This window comes from Bubalus kerabau, chromosome 17 (genome assembly GCF_029407905.1).
Source record: "Bubalus kerabau isolate K-KA32 ecotype Philippines breed swamp buffalo chromosome 17, PCC_UOA_SB_1v2, whole genome shotgun sequence".
Classification (NCBI taxonomy): Eukaryota; Metazoa; Chordata; class Mammalia; order Artiodactyla; family Bovidae; genus Bubalus; species Bubalus kerabau.
Window position 1 is genome coordinate 43,134,814 of NC_073640.1, and position 19,154 is coordinate 43,153,967.

A 19,154-nucleotide genomic window follows, 5' to 3' on the forward strand; every position below is an offset into this window, starting at 1 on the left:
TGCAAAGAGTCGGACACGACTATATTGGCTTAGCATGCACGCATGCACCCACTTGGTAGTTCAGCTGACTAGAATTCTAGGTTCCAAATAATTTCTCCTCAGAACTTTGAAGACCTTGTGCCAAATTTATTATAAAACTTCAGAAGCTTGAAGTCACTCAATTCTCATTCTTTTATAGGTGGCTTGGTATTTCTCTCTTATATTTTCTAGGGTTTTCTTTTTGTATTTGGGATCTGAAATGTTGTGAAGGTATGTCCAAGAGTGAGTTTTTCTAGTTCATTCTCCTCAGCTTTCTATGGGCCAAGTCTGACTACTCATATGTTACTTCAGCTCTGGGAATTTTTTTTTTTTTAACATACTTTCCTCCATCTTTTTCATTTTATTCTTTTGGAAATTTTAATGCTCCAAAGTTAAACATACAGAATTTATCATCTTTTGTCAAAGAACAAGATTTCAATCCTCAAACATGAATAGTAAATGATATTAAACACCATTTAAAGCTATTAAATAAGGATGCCTAGAGAAATACATTTCTGACATTTATTAGTCAGAAAAATCCAGGTAGCTTGTATCTTGCATTCATAGGACTCCTTCCAGTGTTTTCTGGTCTGTGATTGTCTATTTGTATATAAGAATAAGAAAATGGGCTTAATTTTCAGGATAGCTTGTGCTACTTACCTCTTTGTAGGTCTCCCAGGAATATGGCTGTGGTGGTTATTTTAAACTTGGAGGGAGAGTAACAAGAGTGCACAATCATTAGTATCCCCAAGTGCAAAAATCCCACTGTTCTGTTATAACCAGCATGTTTCCAGTCCATATCTATACGTATAGTCACTCTTCTCTTTGTGTAAAGGGGTTAGGCAATTTAGAATGGGCTGCCCAACCCAAGACTGTGCCATTTTCCACTTACCCTAGGTGTGTGTCCCTTCCTGATGATATTTCCCTCACCTCCCCTGGATGTAGCCATCACCTTGACTTTTAAGATAGTCATTTTCTTATTTTCGTGTATTATCACCTATGTATTCATTCCTAAGCAAAACAGCATAGTTTTACTCGTTTTAAAAAATTTTGTCTTACGCTGTTAGTACTTGAAAGATAAAGCCACTCAGTAAATACTGATTAAATGAATGAGCAGATAAGTGAAAAAAAAATGAATGAATGAGTGAATGAATCCTAGTTTGATCTGGTCTCACCCTTGCGCATGGACGCGGGATTCTCAAGATGTCAGTAGGATGAATGTAGAACGCGCTACAGATTTCTGGACTGACCCGTTTCCACGCTTCACATCAGCATCATCGACCCCAGACTACTTAGTGGATCTGGAGGAAATGTTGGTACGTCAGTGTTCAGACATAGGCTGGAAATGGTCCAGTGGCCCCCACATCACAGGTGCTGGGATCTCCCTCCCATCGATGGCTCCCCTGGGATGTCGTCGTGCTTGGCCTTATTCCAGGGGGCTGGCTGCTCTCCAGGAGGTTCCCAAACATTACATAACTAATTGTATTTATCTGTTGTTTTCTTTGCAATTCTGAATTCTGCCACAGAATTCACATCCTGGTTAAAGTGAATGGTGTAATTTTCCATCTGCATGACATTCTTTTTTATTTTGTTAGTGATTTATTTAAAGATATGATTGCCAGGAAAGGGTTTTGTTTGCATAGTAATTCCATATTATCTTCTCTGTAAATTCCATGCAATTCTGTGTGTCTTTTCAAGGGCTGGTGCTGATTCCTTACTATTATCTTCAAAGGGTTGGTGAAACCTCCTGATTTTAGGTCACTAAGAAATACTTCTTAGGCAAATAGAAAAGCTCCTTCCCTTGCTTTAATTTTGTTTTCGTATATGGTTTGAGCACATAAAAGGAGAAACATACAGATATGCTTTTCCTTGTACTTTTTTGCAGAAATGACAGCATACTTTACACAGTAGTCCTAACACTACTTTTTAAATGCTTCTTAGAGTTCTTTTACAAGTGGTTGACCAGAGATTTTGATATTTGGCAAATCTAATACAGTTATGTTAAGTTTAAAAATAAAATAAAATTAAAAAAAAAATAAATAAAATAACATCAAAATAAGCTAAAATAAATAAATAAATAAATAAAAATAAATGCTTCTTAGAGACTATTCCATAACACTAAGTTTAAAAGGGTCATTCTTTTTCATGGTTGTATAGGAATTCTTTGTATTTATATACCAAATTTTACTTTTAACCTTTTGTCACTGACAAATAGAACACAGATTTAGAAATGTACATATTGTGTGCTGTGGTAGGCAGACTGATGGCCTCCCCAAGACGTCCATGTCCCCAGTATCTGTGGATATTTTACATTGCATGGCAAAAGGGAATTAAAGTAGAAAATGGAGTTTAGGTTACTAAAGAGCTAACCTTAAGGTATGGAAAATGTCCTGGGTGACTCAATCAATAATAATCACAAGGGTCCTTAAATGTTCAAGAGGGAGGCTGAAATATCAGGCTCAGTGTCAGAATGCTGCCCTGTATGAAAGATTATACCAGCCATTTCTGGCTTTGAAGCTAAAAAGGCCAAAGAATTCAAGCAGCCTCTAGGAAATAGGTAAAGCAAGAAAAGGTGTTTTCTCCTAGACCCTCTAGAGAGGAACACAGCCCTGCCAACACCTTGATTTTAAGCCAGTGAGACCCATTTTGGATTTGGACCTACCAAACTTTTAAGAGAATAAGTTTATATGTTAAGCCACTGAGTTTGTGGTAGTTTGTTGTAGCAGCATTAGAGGACTAATATACGTGCAAGAAGAATCCATTTCCTCCTCCAGTGCATGAAAGTGAAAAGTGAAAGTGAAGTCCCTCAGTCGTGTTAGACTCTTAGCGACCCCATGGACTGCAGTCCACCAGGCTCCTCCATCCATGGGATTGTCCAGGCAAGAGTACTGGAGTGGGGTGCCATTGCCTTCTCTGAATTATGGAGCATACATTTTGTAACTGCCACCAATATCAATAATAGAATATTTCGAACCTTCTTTAGGCTCCTGTGTGTTCCTTCCCCATCACACTCCCTTCACTCCAACTTCCCCCTAGGTAATCATCATTTTCTCCTTCACGATCATTATCTCCTTGCTTTCACTTATAGTTTATATTCCTGTGTTCAGTTCAGTTCAGTTGCTCAGTCATGTCCGACTCTTTGCGACCCCATGAATCACAGCATGCCAGGCCTCCCTGTCCATCACCAACTCCTGGAGTTCAGTCAGACTCACGTCCATCGAGTCAGTGATGCCATCCAGCCATCTCATCCTCTGTCGTCCCCTTCTCCTCCTGACCCCAATCCCTCCCAGCATCAGAGTCTTTTCCAATGAGTCAACTCTTCGCATGAGGTGGCCAAAGGACTGGAATTTCAGCTTCAGCATTATTCCTTCCAAAGAAATCCAGGGCGGATCTCCTTCAGGATGGACTGGTTGGATCTCGTTGCAGTCCAAGGGACTCTCAAGAGTCTTCTCCAACACCACAGTTCAAAAGCATCAATTCTTTGGCGCTCAGCCTTCTTCACAGTCCAACTCTCACATCCATACATGACCACTGTAAAAACCATAGCCTTAACTAGACAGACCTTTGTTGACAAAGTAATGTCTCTGCCTTTCAATATGCTATCTAGGTTGGTCATAACTTTTCTTCCAAGGAGTAAGCGTCTTTTAATTTCATGGCTGCAGTCACCATCTGCAGTGATTTTGGAGCCCCCCAAAATAAAGTCTGACACTGTTTCTACTGTTTCCCCATCTATTTCCCATGAAGCAATGGGACCAGATGCCATGATCTTCGTTTTCTGAATGTTGTGTAGCTAAATATTACAATTTAGTACTGCCTACTTTTGGAATGTACATAACTGGAATCAACCTACATGTCTCATCCACGTTGCCGCTTGTAGCTCTAGTTGCATTTCATCTTCATTGTTGTGAAGTATTCCATTACATGAATGTGTGTTCAGAGACAGGAAGTGGCTGGGAAGGCCGATGTCATTGGTCTTGAGGGAAGCCTCTTGGAATGCGTGAAATTTAACCCCCATCTCCAAATGCAATTTTTTCTTTGTTTGAAAGCTTCTATAACTGGGCACCATGAGTACAAAGATGCACAAAAGCATAGCTCCTGCCCTCAGAAAGATAGAACGGAGTGGGGGGAACCAACGCAGAAACTAACAGCTATGTAATGCCATACAGTGAATGAATGAAAATTATTGAAACGAATAGCTCTGTCTTGCAGTTTGCATGAAGGTCCCAGAGAAAGTGACCCTTGAAATATTTGTTAGTCAAGTGGAAAAAAAAGGAGGGCCTCGGCATGACAGGCAGGGAAACACTTGTGAAAACAGAGAAACACTATGTAAAAATATGATGAGCATGAAATGACAAAGAATTGTAAGTTCTTAGGGTGCAAATCAGAGAGAAACCGAGATTGGGAGGGGACAGGCAGGGGCAGGAAATGAAGCTGTAGGCTGGTGTATAGTAGGTGGGAACCAGTTCTCAGAGGCCTGCCCTTGACTGGCTGACTAAGAAGCTCAGACTTCATCCTCAGGGAGCAGGGAATCCCTAAAGGGCTCTAGTGGGGAGTGACCAGCTCAGACCTGAATATGGCAAATATAACATCATTAAAACCTTTTCAGTTAATCTGATACTGAATTTTTTTAATTTAAAATTTTCAGATTTTCTTAGAAGTGGTTAAACCTGTATATTAGATATTTATAAAAACTTGCTGGTGGTTTGATCTAGGTCTCAAAGCTGATCTTTCATCCATCTTGACTTTCCTGTGAAATGTGAAAATACCTAAGTTAAAGATTCAGTTCAGTTCAGTTCAGTTGCTCGGTTGTGTCCGACTCTTTGCGACCCCATGAATCGCAGCACACCAGGCCTCCCTGTCCATCACCATCTCCCGGAGTTCACTCAGACTCACGTCCATCGAGTCAGTGATGCCATCCAGCCATCTCATCCTCTGTCATCCCCTTCTCCTCCTGCCCCCAATCCCTCCCAGCATCAGAGTCTTTTCCAATGAGTCAGCTCTTCGCATGAGGTAGCCAAAGATTACCCTTAAAAAAAAAAAAAAAAAAAAAAAAAACTCGAAGGGAAACCACACATATTTGGTTTGAATCACCATATGAGAACTTCAAATGAAGTGACACTTCCTGATTTAAACTGTGAAATATATTGCTAGAGAACATGGCTAATGGGTACTTCAGAGTCAAATTCAGAAAAGCAGCATGGTGGAAGTGACTCCAGATGTACCCACTTCCTTGAAAGGTCCAATTAAGGTGAAACCTCATTGTCTGTTTTCACTCTGTGCATCCCAAGAGAAACATCTGAGTTTTTAGCACAATTTGGGACTTTTGAGGTTTATCCCAATTAAACTAAAGAATGGAGGTTTAGGAAAGAGAAAGTTAAATTACTCAAGTCATTAAAAACGTTTGGGGCATTTCAGAGTATTGGTGGCTCAGTGATAAAGAATCCACCCACCAATGCAGGAGACAGGTTCAAACCCTGTGACAGGAAGATCCCCTGGAGAAGGAAATGGCAACTCACTCCAGTTTTCTTTCCTGGAAAATCCCATGGACAGAGGAGCTGGCAGGCTATAGTGCAGGGGGTTGTGAAAGAGTCGGACACTTTCGACTCAGTGGCTAACACTCTCACTTTCGCTTTCATGTGAGTGATATGCTACATAGTTGTAAGTTGGCTTTCTCAAAACTCATCAGATTGCACCCTGATAATAATATAAGGTACGTTATTCCTATGGATGTGAAATTATTTTCTTAATTAGCTACTTTAAATTACATTCTCAGCTATCAAATATTTCAAACATAAAGAAAAATACAGAGAATAATATACCAGTATCATCTTTTATACTTACCCAAATTTAAGAAAGCTTGAACAAATAGAAATGTTCATGATTTTGGTCAGGAAAATCAACATTATAAAGAAGTCAGTTCTCCCTGTAAATGCAATGTGATCCCAGTGTTAATATAAGTAAGGTGTTTTGTTTTGTTTTGTTTTTTAATTAGGTTCATTCTAAAACTCCTTTAGGGAAGAAGTAAATTCCTAATTGCCTAGAAAATTCTACAGGAATAATGTGGGAGGACTAGCTACACTATACATTGAAGCTTATTTAAAACCTATAGTAAATACAATTGTATGGTTCATGAACATGAAGAGAAGGTAACCATCAAATCAATGTTTATTTTTATTTTCATCCTTATTAATCATCATCAGTAACAGCAGCATGTCCTAATCCCCTAAAATCCTATCCTCCCCCAAATCCATATGTCCCAGTGTCCTATGTGAGCAAAATAAAAACCGTCATTTGCTTAAGTCACTTTGCTCTTTTTATCTTTTGATGCATAACAGTTCAGTTCAGTTCAGTCACTCAGTCATGTCTGACTCTTTGCGACTCCATGAATCGCAGCACGCCAGGCCTCCCTGTCCATCACCAACTCCTGGAGTTCACCCAGACTCACGTCCATCGAGTCAGTGATGCCATCCAGCCATCTCATCCTCTGCCGTCCCCTTTTCCTCCTGCCCCCAATCCCTCCCAGCATCAGAGTCTTTTCCAGTGAGTCAACTCTTCACATGAGGTGGCCAAAGGACTGGAATTTCAGCTTCAGCATCATTCCTTCCAAAGAAATCCCAGGGCTGATCTCCTTCAGAATGGACTGGTTGGATCTCCTTGCAGTCCAAGGGACTCTCAAGAGTCTTCTCCAACACCACACTTCAAAAGCATCAATTCTTCGGCGCTCAGCCTTCTTCACAGTCCAACTGTCACATCCATACACGACCACAGGAAAAACCATAGCCTTGACTAGACGAACCTTTGTTGGCAAAGTAATGTCTCTGCTTTTGAATATGCTATCTAGGTTGGTCATAACTTTCCTTCCAAGGAGTAAGCGTCTTTTAATTTCATGGCTCCAGTCACCATCTGCAGTGATTTTGGAGCCCAGAAAAATAAAGTCTGACAGTGTTTCCACTGTTTCCCCATCTATTTCCCATGAAGTGATGGGACCAGATGCCATGATCTTCGTTTTCTGAATGTTGAGCTTTAAGCCAACTTTTTCACTCTCCACTTTCACTTTCATCAAGAGGCTTTTTAGTTCCTCTTCACTTTCTGCCATAAGGGTGGTGTCATCTGCATGTCTGAGGTTATTGACATTTCTCCTGGCAATCTTGATTCCAGCTTGTGTTTCTTCCAGTCCAGCATTTCTCATGATGTACTCTGCATAGAAGTTAAATAAACAGGGTGACAATATACAGCCTTGATGAACTCCTTTTCCTATTTGGAACCAGTCTGTTGTTCCATGTCCAGTTCTAACTGTTGCTTCCTGACCTGCATACAAATTTCTCAGGATACAGATCAGGTGGTCTGGTATTCCCATCTCTTTCAGAATTTTCCACAGTTTATTGTGATCCACACAGTCAAAGGCTTTGGCATAGTCAATAAAGCAGAAATAGATGTTTTTCTGGAGCTCTCTTGCTTTTTCCATGATCCAGCGGATGTTGGCAATTTGATCTCTGGTTCCTCTGCCTTTTCTAAAACCAGCTTGAACATCAGGAAGTTCACGGTTCACATATTGCTGAAGCCTGGCTTGGAGAATTTTGAGCATTCCTTTACTAGCGTGTGAGATGAGTACAATTGTGCTGTAGTTTGAGCATTCTTTGGCATTGCCTTTCTTTGGGATTGGAATGAAAACTGACCTTTTCCAGTGTGGTGGCCACTGCTGAGTTTTCCAAATTTGCTGGCATATTGAGTGCAGCACTTTCACAGCATCATCTTTCAGGATTTGGAATAGCTCAACTGGAATTCCATCACCTCCACTAGCTTTGTTCATAGTGATGCTTTCTAAGGCCCACTTGACTTCACATTCCAGGATGTCTGGCTCTAGGTCAGTGATCACACCGTGATTATCTGGGTCGTGAAGATCTTTTTTGTACAGTTCTTCTGTGTATTCTTGATGCATAACAGACTACCCTCAATTTAGTGGTTTAAAACAACTAGCAATCACTTAATTTGCTCATAAATCTGTGATTTAGGATTCAACAAGGGCAGCACTATTTGCTCCACATGAGGAAAACTCGGCAAGCTTGAAAGTAGAGGCTGATAGCGTTTTTTAGCTCATCCATATCTGGCACTTGATCCTAGCTGCTGGCAGGGCCCTCACCAGGTTCTGTTTGCTGCAAGCCCTGTTGTGGCCTCTCCGTGTGGCTGCTTCCTTCCTTGTGGCATGAACAATGGACTCAGTTGTTGAGATGAGAAATCTCCTGCAGTCTAATTGTCATTTCTTTTGGTTATCTGTCTTTTTTTTATTAGATTAATATTAAGAATTACTTTATGCTTTGGTGTTGTACAATTTCACCTAAATGGATTTACCTTTTTTTATCCTACTTCAAAGTTGGTATGCTTCTTTAATATAGGAACCTTTTACCTGTGGCGGATTCATTTCGATATTTGGCAAAACTAATACAATATTGTGAAGTTTAAAAATAAAATAAAATTAAAAAAAAAAAAAAGCTCAGTCCCTAAGGCTTGCAGGAACCAAAAAAAAAAAAAAAAAAAAAAAAAGAACCTTTTATCAATTCTGGAAAATTCTCAGCAGTTATCTCTTCAGTGTTTTCATCTCATTATCTCAGTTTTCTCCTTCTGGAAATTCTTTTTTATATATATGTCTTTACCATGGAATCAAAAAAATCTTTTCACTTCTCCTTTATATATTTTTTTCTTTTTGCCCCCTGCAATGAAAGCACAGAGTTTAACCACTGGATCATCAGGGAAGTCCCTCCTTTACATTTTTTCCTTGTGTGATACATTCTGAGTTTTCTCTAAGATTTTTCTCCCAGTTGACTCGTCAGCTATTTCTACTCCATTTATTTAGTTTTTATTTCATCAATTTGGCTTTTCAGTTTTAGAAGTTCTATTTTGTTTTAATACTTTCATTTATCTCCTTCACATGGTTTCTATTCCTTCATCTACATCTTTAAAGATTTTGAGAATGCTACATGTTAGACTTTTTTATTATCTCAAACTTTTGGAATACTAATTTACATATTTGTGGTAACCACTGATTTTCCTCATATTGAACTGATTCTTCAGATGACTTGAAACATAGGTGTTGTTAGCTCATCTTTAGCATGTGCTGTGGAATGAATGTTTGTGTCCCTACCCCCTCACTCCCAAATTCATATTTTGAAATATAGTGCTCAGTGTGATGGTAACTGGAGGGTAGTACCTTTGGATGTGATTAGGACATGAGGGCAGACTCTTCATGAATGTGGTTAGTGCTGTTTATAAAAGAGACCCCAGAAAGCTCCCTTGTCCCTTCTTCCATGTGAGTGAGAATATAGCATCTGTGAACCAGGAAGCAAGCTCTCACCATACGCTGAATCTGCCAGTACCTTGATCTTGGACTTCCCAGCCTCCAGAACTGTGAGAAATAAATGTTTGTTGTTTAACCCTCACAGTCTATGGTATTTTATTATAGCAACCTAAACGAACTTAGCACAGCATAAGTACTAGATCATGAATGGTCCTTCAAAACAATTTTTTATTTCTTCAAGACCTTGCAACTTTTATTTTCTCAGCTTCTAATTCTTTCACTTATGTTGCTGTTTGGTTGCCCAGTTGTGTCCAACTCTGCAACCCCATGGCATACCAGGCCTCCCTGTCCCTCTCCATCTCCCGAAGTTTGCCCAAGTCCATGTCCATTGCATTGGTGATGCCATCCAGCTGTCTCATCCTCTGATGCCCTCTTCTCCTTCTGCACTCAATCTTTCACGTATCAGTTCAGTTCAGTTGGTCAGTCATGTCCAACTCTTTGCGACCCCATGGACTGCAGCACGCCAGGTTTCCCTGTCCATCACCAGCTCCCGGGGTTACTCAAACTCATGTCCATCGAGTTGGTGATGCCATCCAATCATCTCATCCTCTGTCGTCCCCTTCTCCTCCCACTGTCAATCTTTCCCAGCATCAGGGTCTTTTCAAATGAGTCAGTTCTTCGCATCTGGTGGGCGAAGTATTAAAATTTCAGCTTCAGCATCAGTCCTTTCATCTATAATAAAGTGTAGATTTGGATCCTGTACCTATACATGGGACTTTGAGTTCTAGCAGGGGTGTCTTTCCCTTATTCAGACTGCAGGGTAGAAGACAGGCTTCATCACTGTCTCCCTAGCCCTATAGGTAGAATTTTTCTAGTTCCCTTTTTGGAAAGAGGTATCCTTTCCAAGGTCCTGGACTTACGCAAGGATCTAAGTTCAGTTCCTCATTCCCAGATAGGAGCATAGCCATATGCCCTGTTTCTGTGAGGGTACTTAAACTGAAGCCATTACATCATAAGATTGTATATACTTTACAAATCTCTGAGTTCTTTTTTTAATTTCTGAAAGTGAAAATGAAAATCGATCACTAAGTCATGTCTGACTCTTTGATGACCCCATAAACTGTAGCCTGCCAGGCTCCTCTGTTTGTAGGATTTCCCAGGCAAGAATACTGGAGTGGGTTACCATTTCCTTTTCCAGGGGATCTTCCTAACCCAGGGATCAAACCCAGGTCTCCTGCTTGGCACATGAATTTTTTATTTCTAGCACCTGATAAATTCTTCTTTTTTTTTTAAGATTTGGATGAGTATTAAGCTACATGTCTGTCACACTTTTAATAAGTTCTTTTTGTATTTAAAGTGAAAGGATGTGCTGAGTCAGCTTACTCTGCCCTGTTGTCAGAAGTTAATGTAGTTAACAGTGTTTATATATTTCTTGAGGTAGCGTTCTTAGAGAATCTGCATTGAGTCACTCTGGCTGCTCATTAAAAATGTGGGTTCTTGGTTTTCATCTATGTTTATTGCATCGAAATCTGGAGATTGTGCTGAGAGCATCTGTTTTATTGTGGACTAAAAAGTAAGTGTGTAGCAAAGTTGTAGGAAATGATTTATATAGAGAGAAATCAATTGTGTTTCTAGACAGAGAACAATGGGAAATTGAATTTTTAAAAAAGCAATATTACTTACAAAAGCATTAATAAATACAAATTACTTAAAGATAAACTTGACAAAAGATGTGGAAAACTATAAAACATTGCTGAGAGAAATTAAAGACAAAACTGAATGAAGAACTGTACCTTGTTAATATAGGTAAATTAAATATTAAGATGTCATTTTTCTCCAAAATTCATTTATAGATTCAATACAATTCAAATTAAGATCCAAGTTGCTTTTTTTTTTTTGATAGAAATTGACAAACTTATTCTCAAATTCATATGGAAATGCAAAGAATTTAGAATTGTACCAAAACAACTTTGGGATAGAAGAATAAAATTGAAAGGCTAAGCTATGATAATCAGGATAGACACTTTCTAGGTGGCTCAGTGGTAAAGAATCCACCTGCCAATGCAGGATGCACAGTAGATGCAAGTTTGATCCCTGGGTTGGGAAGATTCTCTGAAGGAGGAATGGCAACCAGTATTCTTGTCTTTCAAATTCCATGGACTGACCCTCGTGGGTTACAGTTTATGGGGTCGCAAAGAGTTGGACATGCCTAAGTGACTGAGCATATACACAGTCAAGATAATCCAGGATAATATCCCCATCTCAAAATTCCCAATCACATCTTTTGTCGTGTATGATAGTATTCACCCTTTTGTGGAATGAGGTAACATTTATAGGTTCCAGGAATTAGGACGTGGTTATCTTTGGGGCCATTATTTGGCTACCACAGAGCCTATGTTGCTGCCCAGTTGTTTTAGCTCTTTATGCTTTGTAGTCCATCTTTCCTACTGATTCTAGCACCTGCTGTGTCATAAGTCAAATTTACATATATGTGTGCATTTATTCTGAGTTTTGTATTCTGTCGCCTCAGTTATTTTGCACTGTTTGCCTAATACCACACTCTCTTAATTACAATGTATTTATAATAGATTTTAGTATGTGAAAGGGCAAGTCCTCTCACTTTGTGTTTCTTTAGAAATGTCTTGGTTAATATTGGCCCTTTAATTTTTACACTTAAATTTTATAAAGAACCATCAAATTATACCTACTGGCATTTTGTTTAGTAGCACATTAAAATTATAGACTTAGATCAGTTGGAGAAAACTTGACAATTTTATAACATTGAGTCTTCTCTTCAAAACATAACCTAGTTCTCCATTTATTTAGATCTTTCTTAATATCTTTCAGTAAAGTTTTACAATTTGTTCCTTGAAGGTCTTAAGTATATTTTATTAGATTTATTCCTAGGTACTTTATATTTTTGTTGCTATTTTAAACAATATCTTGAAAGTTAATTTTTGACTGTTGCCCTCTGTAGAAATGCAGTTGATTTTTTACATTAATTTGGTAACCATTAATCTTACTGTGTCTTATTAATTTTAAAAAATGTTTATAGATTCTTTAGGATTTTTCAGGTAAGATCATCCTAAAATGTTAGTAATGATGATTTGTTCTTTCTATTTATACATTTTCCCCCTTTTTCTTGTCTCATTGCACAAGAATGGAGCTCAAGTATCATATTGAACATCTAGTGTATCTTAGATGGCAGGTTTTTGAAAGCCCATGGTTACATTTTCTGGTGTTTGATACAATGTAGTCTAGTACATTCACAGGTTTTAGGGCCTGGAAAGAGATTTTATAGCACATCTCCCTGCTTCTTACCTGTGAAACCAGGACACTATAATCATAAATGAGAAGCTTCCCTATTTTAAAAATATTGTAATATTTTGATCTTCTGTTAAGGAATCTGTCCTTAGAGCTTTCTAGTTCCTGCAGGCTTGTCCACCTTGCTGCCTTTTGCCAAAACAAGAAAAATCCCTGCTTCGAAAATCTTGTGGAAATGTAGCATTTGTAATGTAACACTAAAATTTAAATTAACTCTTGCAAATGCAAGTCTGGGTATTACTTTACTCCTGTTCTGCTCTGGGTTAGGGAAATGGCTAGCTACAAATAAGACAGTCACCTTTGAAGTAATTAATAATTCCCAAAGAAACATTGGCTCACTGCTTTATTATAACACCTCTCCTCTTTTTTTTTTTTTTAAAGGAAGGCAGTCAAGGTAACAGATTGGGAAAGCTTTAAGCCTGACAATAATGAATAGGCTTGCAGTTTATTCCACAATACATTTGCAGTTCTCTTTCTTTGCCATTCTGAAAGTTGGATCTCTGTCAAAATACTTTTCTCTTGACCAGGGAGTATGAATCACTGCCTTCACAACAGGTTTGAAGATTAAAAGTCTAAAATACTGAAGTAGGGTAATAAGGTTTGGACTCTCTGAAAGTTTTACTGATGTTCTTGAGTGTTGTCAAGCTAGCACCTGATCTGTACTTCCAGAGATCACATGGATTGGGGGAACCCTTTGAATAAATCACCTGTCCCAAATATTACAAGCAAGATTACAAGCAAATATTACAATTACAAGATTGCTCTTGTTTCTTGTAATCAAAGCAGTCCTTGCATAATGACCACGGTGTTGCCAAGCACTAGAGGGGACAGAGACGAATGTGTGTGTGCATGTGTGTATGCTCAGTTGTGTCTGACTCCTTGCGACCCCATGGACTGTAGCCCTCCAGACTCTTCTGTCCATGAAATTTCCCAGGCAAGAATACTTGAGTGGGTTTCCATTTCCTTCTCTAGGGGATCTTCCTGACCCAGGGATGGAACCTGTGTCTCCTGGGGCTCCTGCACTGGCAGGTGGATTCTTTACCACTGTGCCACCTGGGAAGCCCAAAGACAAATATCCTTGTTTTTAAAAGGATAGTCATGGAGAGAAGGTATTAAAGATACAGAACCTAAATAGCAATAGAAGACAATGAAACATAAAATATCACAAGGAGTTATAATGATGATATTTAGTTAACTAATAACCAGTAATATCACTTGGTTGTTCAAAATGTATTTGCTGTAATACTGAAAATTACATCTAATGTAGCATCAAAATTATTTCAGATTTTTAAAATGTTACACGCAGAGCAAATACATAATTTTTCCTTAAATAGCTTGAAATTATAGTGGTATAAGGAAAACCTATTAAAGTATCAAATATTTAGAGCATTGATTTTTGAGGGAGAACATGGAGAGACAGAAACTATTCAACACTGTTAATACTATTGATGTTTATGTGTAAAGTAATGCAACCATTCTGGAAGATAATACAGCCATAACTGTCAAACTATCAAATGTGCATCCTTTTGTTCTGGCATTAAACTTCCAATTGTGGTGAGCTGGGTAATTTAGATTAACTTCCTCAGTCTCTCTCTCACATACACACAATCTCAGAGCAACTAAAAGAATAAAATAACTAGAAAAAATATTTTTTTAAACTTGTTTAGAAATCAAAAGAGAGCTGCCAAGACACTGAAGGATTTGTAGGCCAAGATCCATGAGAAGAAAGAAACCAAAACAATCAGATCTGGGGGGATCTCTTTATTCTCAGTGACACTGACTTTTGGGCAGATACTGCACAGACTGAAAAATTAATGGAGTTAGGAAAGAAAACATAGGAGTTCATGGGATGTTCATGAACCCTGGAAATCGCCCATGCATAAAGGTGGGAGTCAGTAAAGTGGGGGCTAGAAATAAGTCCTTAAAAGAACTAGAGCTCAGCTTTGGATCATTTTTCAGAAGTAGATTTGATTAAGATGCTTCTCCACCAAGGTTCCAAGAGATAATTAATCCCTAATCCAACCAGTCCATCCTAAAGGAGATCAGTCCTGGGTATTCATTGGAGGGACTGATGTTGAAGCTGAGACTCCAATACTTTGGCCACCTGATGCGGAGAGCTGACTCATTTGAAAAGACCCTGATGCTGGGAAAGATTGAGGGCAGGAAGAGAAGGGGACGGCAGATGATGAGATGGTTGGATGGCATCACCGACACAATGGACATGGGTTTGGGTAGACTCCGGGACTTAGTGATGGACAGGGAGGCCTGGCGTGCTGTGGTTCATGGGGTCGCAAAGAGTTGGACACAACTGAGCAACTGAACTGAACTGAATCTTCTAAGGTATCTTTTATATATGAGAAATTTAACTTCTCTTCTGTATGTAGGATGGTTCTCTCTACATACTCTTCTTGGTAGAACTGAGAAAATAGTCACTTCAGTGATTTGGTGCAGGGCTTAATTCTGTCACAGACTCTTGCTGCCAGTGGTTAGATTCGGTTATCTGGGATCACTAATATCCCCTAGTTACCACCCAGTTCCTGGAGGAAGATAACATCTTATTAGGGTTTCAAATTATATCTACAGTTTCTTACGTACACTGACCAACCAGCCCTCCATCAAAAATAACCAAGTATATAAGGAGGTAACACAAACTGATGGAATATTAAGGTAAATAATGAGAACAAACCCATAGAGAGCCAAGTAATAGAATTTTTCAGACACAGATTTTTTAAAATGTTCTCACTGAAAACATTGAGCAGAGGCCTGGGAACTACAAAAAATCCAATAGAAAGTCTTGCACTGAAAAGCTATAATGACAAATTAAGAACTCAGTAGATGAATTTAATAGCCTGTTAGGTATAGCCAGAGGTAGATTTTGTAAACTGGAAATTAGATAAAATAATGAGTACACTAAAGCATGTAAGGACAAAATGCAGAAAAGAGCATAAGAACTGAGGGGAATGGGGCAAAAAGCTTGTGTGTATGTGTGTGTAAAGAAATGGGAAAATGAAGCATAAGCATTATTTGAAGAGTTAATGACTTAAAATTTTTCCAAATTGTTGAAAGATATTCATCCATAGATTCAAGAAATGCAGTAAATCTCACAAAGGATAAATCCTAACCACGAGAATGTTATGGTAAAACTGCAGAAAAACAAAGAAAACCTTAAAGCAGTCAGAGAAAAGACATATTATCTCAAATGAGCAATAAGACAATCAACTGAATTCTCAACAGAAATGGTAGAAGACAAGAAAGAATAGCATGATGTCTTCAAAGTGCTTAAAGAAAATATAGAAAACTGATCATAAATGTATTCAATGACATTAGTTACACTATATGTTGTAATGAGAAGTTGGAAACCACTTAAATATCCACAGAAGGGACTGGTTAAAAGTATTTGGTACATCTTTAGGTGATGATATGTAAAAATGTTCCAGATATATTCAGTCAGTTCAGTTCAATCGGTCAGTCATGTCCAACTCTTTGCGACCCCATGAACTGCAGCACCCCAGGCTTCCCTGTCCATCACCAACTCCTGGAGCTTCCTCAAACTCATGTCCATCAAGTCAGTGATGCCATCCAACTATCTCATTCTCTGTCATCCCCTTCTCCTCCCGCCTTCAATCTTTCCCAGCATCAGGGTCTTTTCAAATGACTCAGTTCTTTGCATCAGGTGGACAAAGTATTGGAGTTTCAGCTTCAGCATTAGTCCTGCCAATGAATATTCAGGACTGATCTCCTTTAGGATTAACTGATTTGATCTCCTTGCAGTCCAAGGGGCTCTCAACAGTCTTCTCCAACACTGCAGTACAAAAGCATCAATTCTTCAGCACTCAGCCTTCTTTATGGTCTAACTCTCACATCCATACATGACTACTGGAATAACCATAGCTTTGACTAGACGGACCTTTGTAGGCAAAGTAATATCTCTGCTTTTTAATATGCTGTCTGGGTTGGTCATAACTTTCCTTCCAAGGAGTAAGCGTCTTTTAATTTCATGGCTGCAATCACCATCTGCAGTGATTTTGGAGCTCAAGAAAATAAAGTCTGGATTCCATTTCTTCTACATGAAAGAAGCTGCAAAGTGAGGGTCAGATGAGACTCCTGGACTCAGATCTGTTAATGCCCTGGCTCCTTCTAAATCTAGGAAAGATCAGTGTGAACAAGTCTCTTGGAGCCCCATGTCAACTCTCATCTTATGGTCATATTTTAGAGACCATTTCTCTTTTATTTAGAGATACTATTTTCCTTTATAAGAAATTTAAGGATACAGTTAAAATATGGGGTTGAATTAAAAAAAAAATTTTCCGCTAAAAGATGAGTCTCACTTTCAATATAAGCTGTCCTCTAAAGTTTAGAAAATAATAGTATTTTTGTTTCTCAAAGATAAGCGAATTATTTAGCATTGGTTAAATTATGTGCCCTCAGTCCATTGCAGGGAGCTGTTGCAATAATCTTGACTGTTTTTGTTAATAAGAAGTTGTGGGTGATCTAGGGTAATAGAGCATCACTTAGGTAATAAAATCTAAATTGTTTTTACAGGTCGAGAGATCCGTCTGCCCCTCCGAATCAAAGGGGAAGGAATGGGACCAAAGATTCATTTCAACTTTGAGTTGCTGGATATTGGAAAAGTTTTTGTTGGATCTGTACATTGTTATGAGGTAAACATTAGGATTGTTCACTGAGACTCAGAAGTATGTGCTGTTTTTGTTTGATTTTATGTGTTTTTATTGATAGGAAATTTTTGCCATCATGTTTTTTACTGTTACACCTATTTGGACCCCAAATGATCAGACTCCTCTTCATCCATCCCAGTCTTACTGAAGGAAGCAACTTTTTCCATCCCTTTCAGCCCTTCTAACTTTACAAAAGGCATCAAATTCATAATTTTATTGATTTTATCAGCATCATTTTATGAATGGCAAAGGGGGACGCCATAAATATTATGCATCTCCCTATCTGTTTAATTCTTGTTCTCTGACAACATAAATCCTACAGATCAGAGAATGGAGGACCTTTTACATTTTCCAGAATGTCCTAATGAGGATAGCTATTTTCACACTTCAGAGTTTTCTCTAATTTAAAATTTTAATTTAATTTTCTCTGATTTAAAAACCAATCATCCTGATTCCTGGAAGCAATCTCCCTGTTTTGTCTTTCCAATTAAATAGAAAATGATTTTTTTACATGGTGTTCCCATGGGTTCATGAGGATCAAAATTACTGCAGTGTCATTTCATCATTAAATTCATGTCTAGGACATTTGTTTACACTATATAAAACTATAACCTAGAAAGGTTATTGTAGAAAGATTCCTAAATTGTGTTTATATTTGTATGGATGTAATAACAAAAGCCTTCACTTAATGAGAGACAAACAGGCATCAGGTTCCATGCTTAATTATGTGTGATGGCTACATATGCGTGTGTCGTTTCTAATTTTTATGTACTGTTTTATAAATGAGAAATACGAGGCACATAGCAGTTAATTCAGCATTCTCACCCTTCAGGTGTGTGGACCACACATGTATTATTAGTTCTCTTGGTCCTCACAAAACCCATATGAAGTAGATACAATGACTGTTCCCATTTTATAGCTGAGGCAGGTAGATAAGGTAATGCTACATACTACAACAAACAAATACAATAACATATCTATTTTGTTCCTAACATAAAGTCCCAGATAAACTTGCTCATCAGCAGAGGGCTCTCCTCCTGCAGAGGGTCAGGAACTCAGCCTCCTTCTATCTCATGGCTCTGCCCCGCCTTACCCCTCACATGCGACTTGCAAGATTGCGGTCTCACGTGTAGACACTGACAGTAGAAGAAAGAGCATGGAGGGATGCGCACAAGAGGTTTTTACAGGAGGCAGCACCATCAGTGGCATGTATCACTTTTGTTCACATTCTATTAAGGTCTGTGACTGCAAGGGTGACTGGGAAATGTAGTCTAGCTGTAGGCACAGGAAGAAGAGGATATGGGTCCAGTGAGCAGCCAACTTGACTCGGCCACATTTGTTAAGTAACTTGGCAAGGTCACATAGCTTGGAAATGTTAGTGAGCAGTGAGTGACTAGGGCCCTACATCCTGGGGCAAGAGAAGGCCCTTTGCTGGCTTGTCCATCTCTTGGCATCTCATTATGGGCAAATCCAGTCTACAGGCAACTTACCTCTCAGCCAAGCCTAACCTGGCATGGAAGGTAAGTGCCCAGCTGATGTTGAGAGCTTCCTACTGTGTCATTTGTCATCACATTCATCAGAGTTAAGGATAGCCCAAATGGGATGATTTGAAAGGTAAATAGAGATGTTAATGTCATGTGGACGTGGAATATACCTAAGAGCACACGTTAAATGAAGCGATCAGTTGCGTGACTGTCATAAAATGAAAAGTGGCACACCCACCATGTTGCATTGTGCTGTATTGCATTCTGAAAAAAACAGTCACTTAGAGGGAAACAGGTATGAATTCTTATTGAATTGATATTCTGCCTATAGTTTATCTAGAATAAATTTCACTTATACCA

The 19,154-nt window shown here is 38.7% G+C and overlaps 1 protein-coding gene across 1 annotated transcript in view; it reads left to right on the plus strand.

Annotated features, from left to right (window-relative positions):
* Positions 1-19,154, plus strand: part of HYDIN (HYDIN axonemal central pair apparatus protein) — a 419,919-nt gene that overhangs the window by 178,697 nt on the left and 222,068 nt on the right. The window contains 1 exon segment of the mRNA XM_055554109.1: positions 17,177-17,295. Within this exon segment, the coding sequence (XP_055410084.1) occupies positions 17,177-17,295 (119 nt within the window).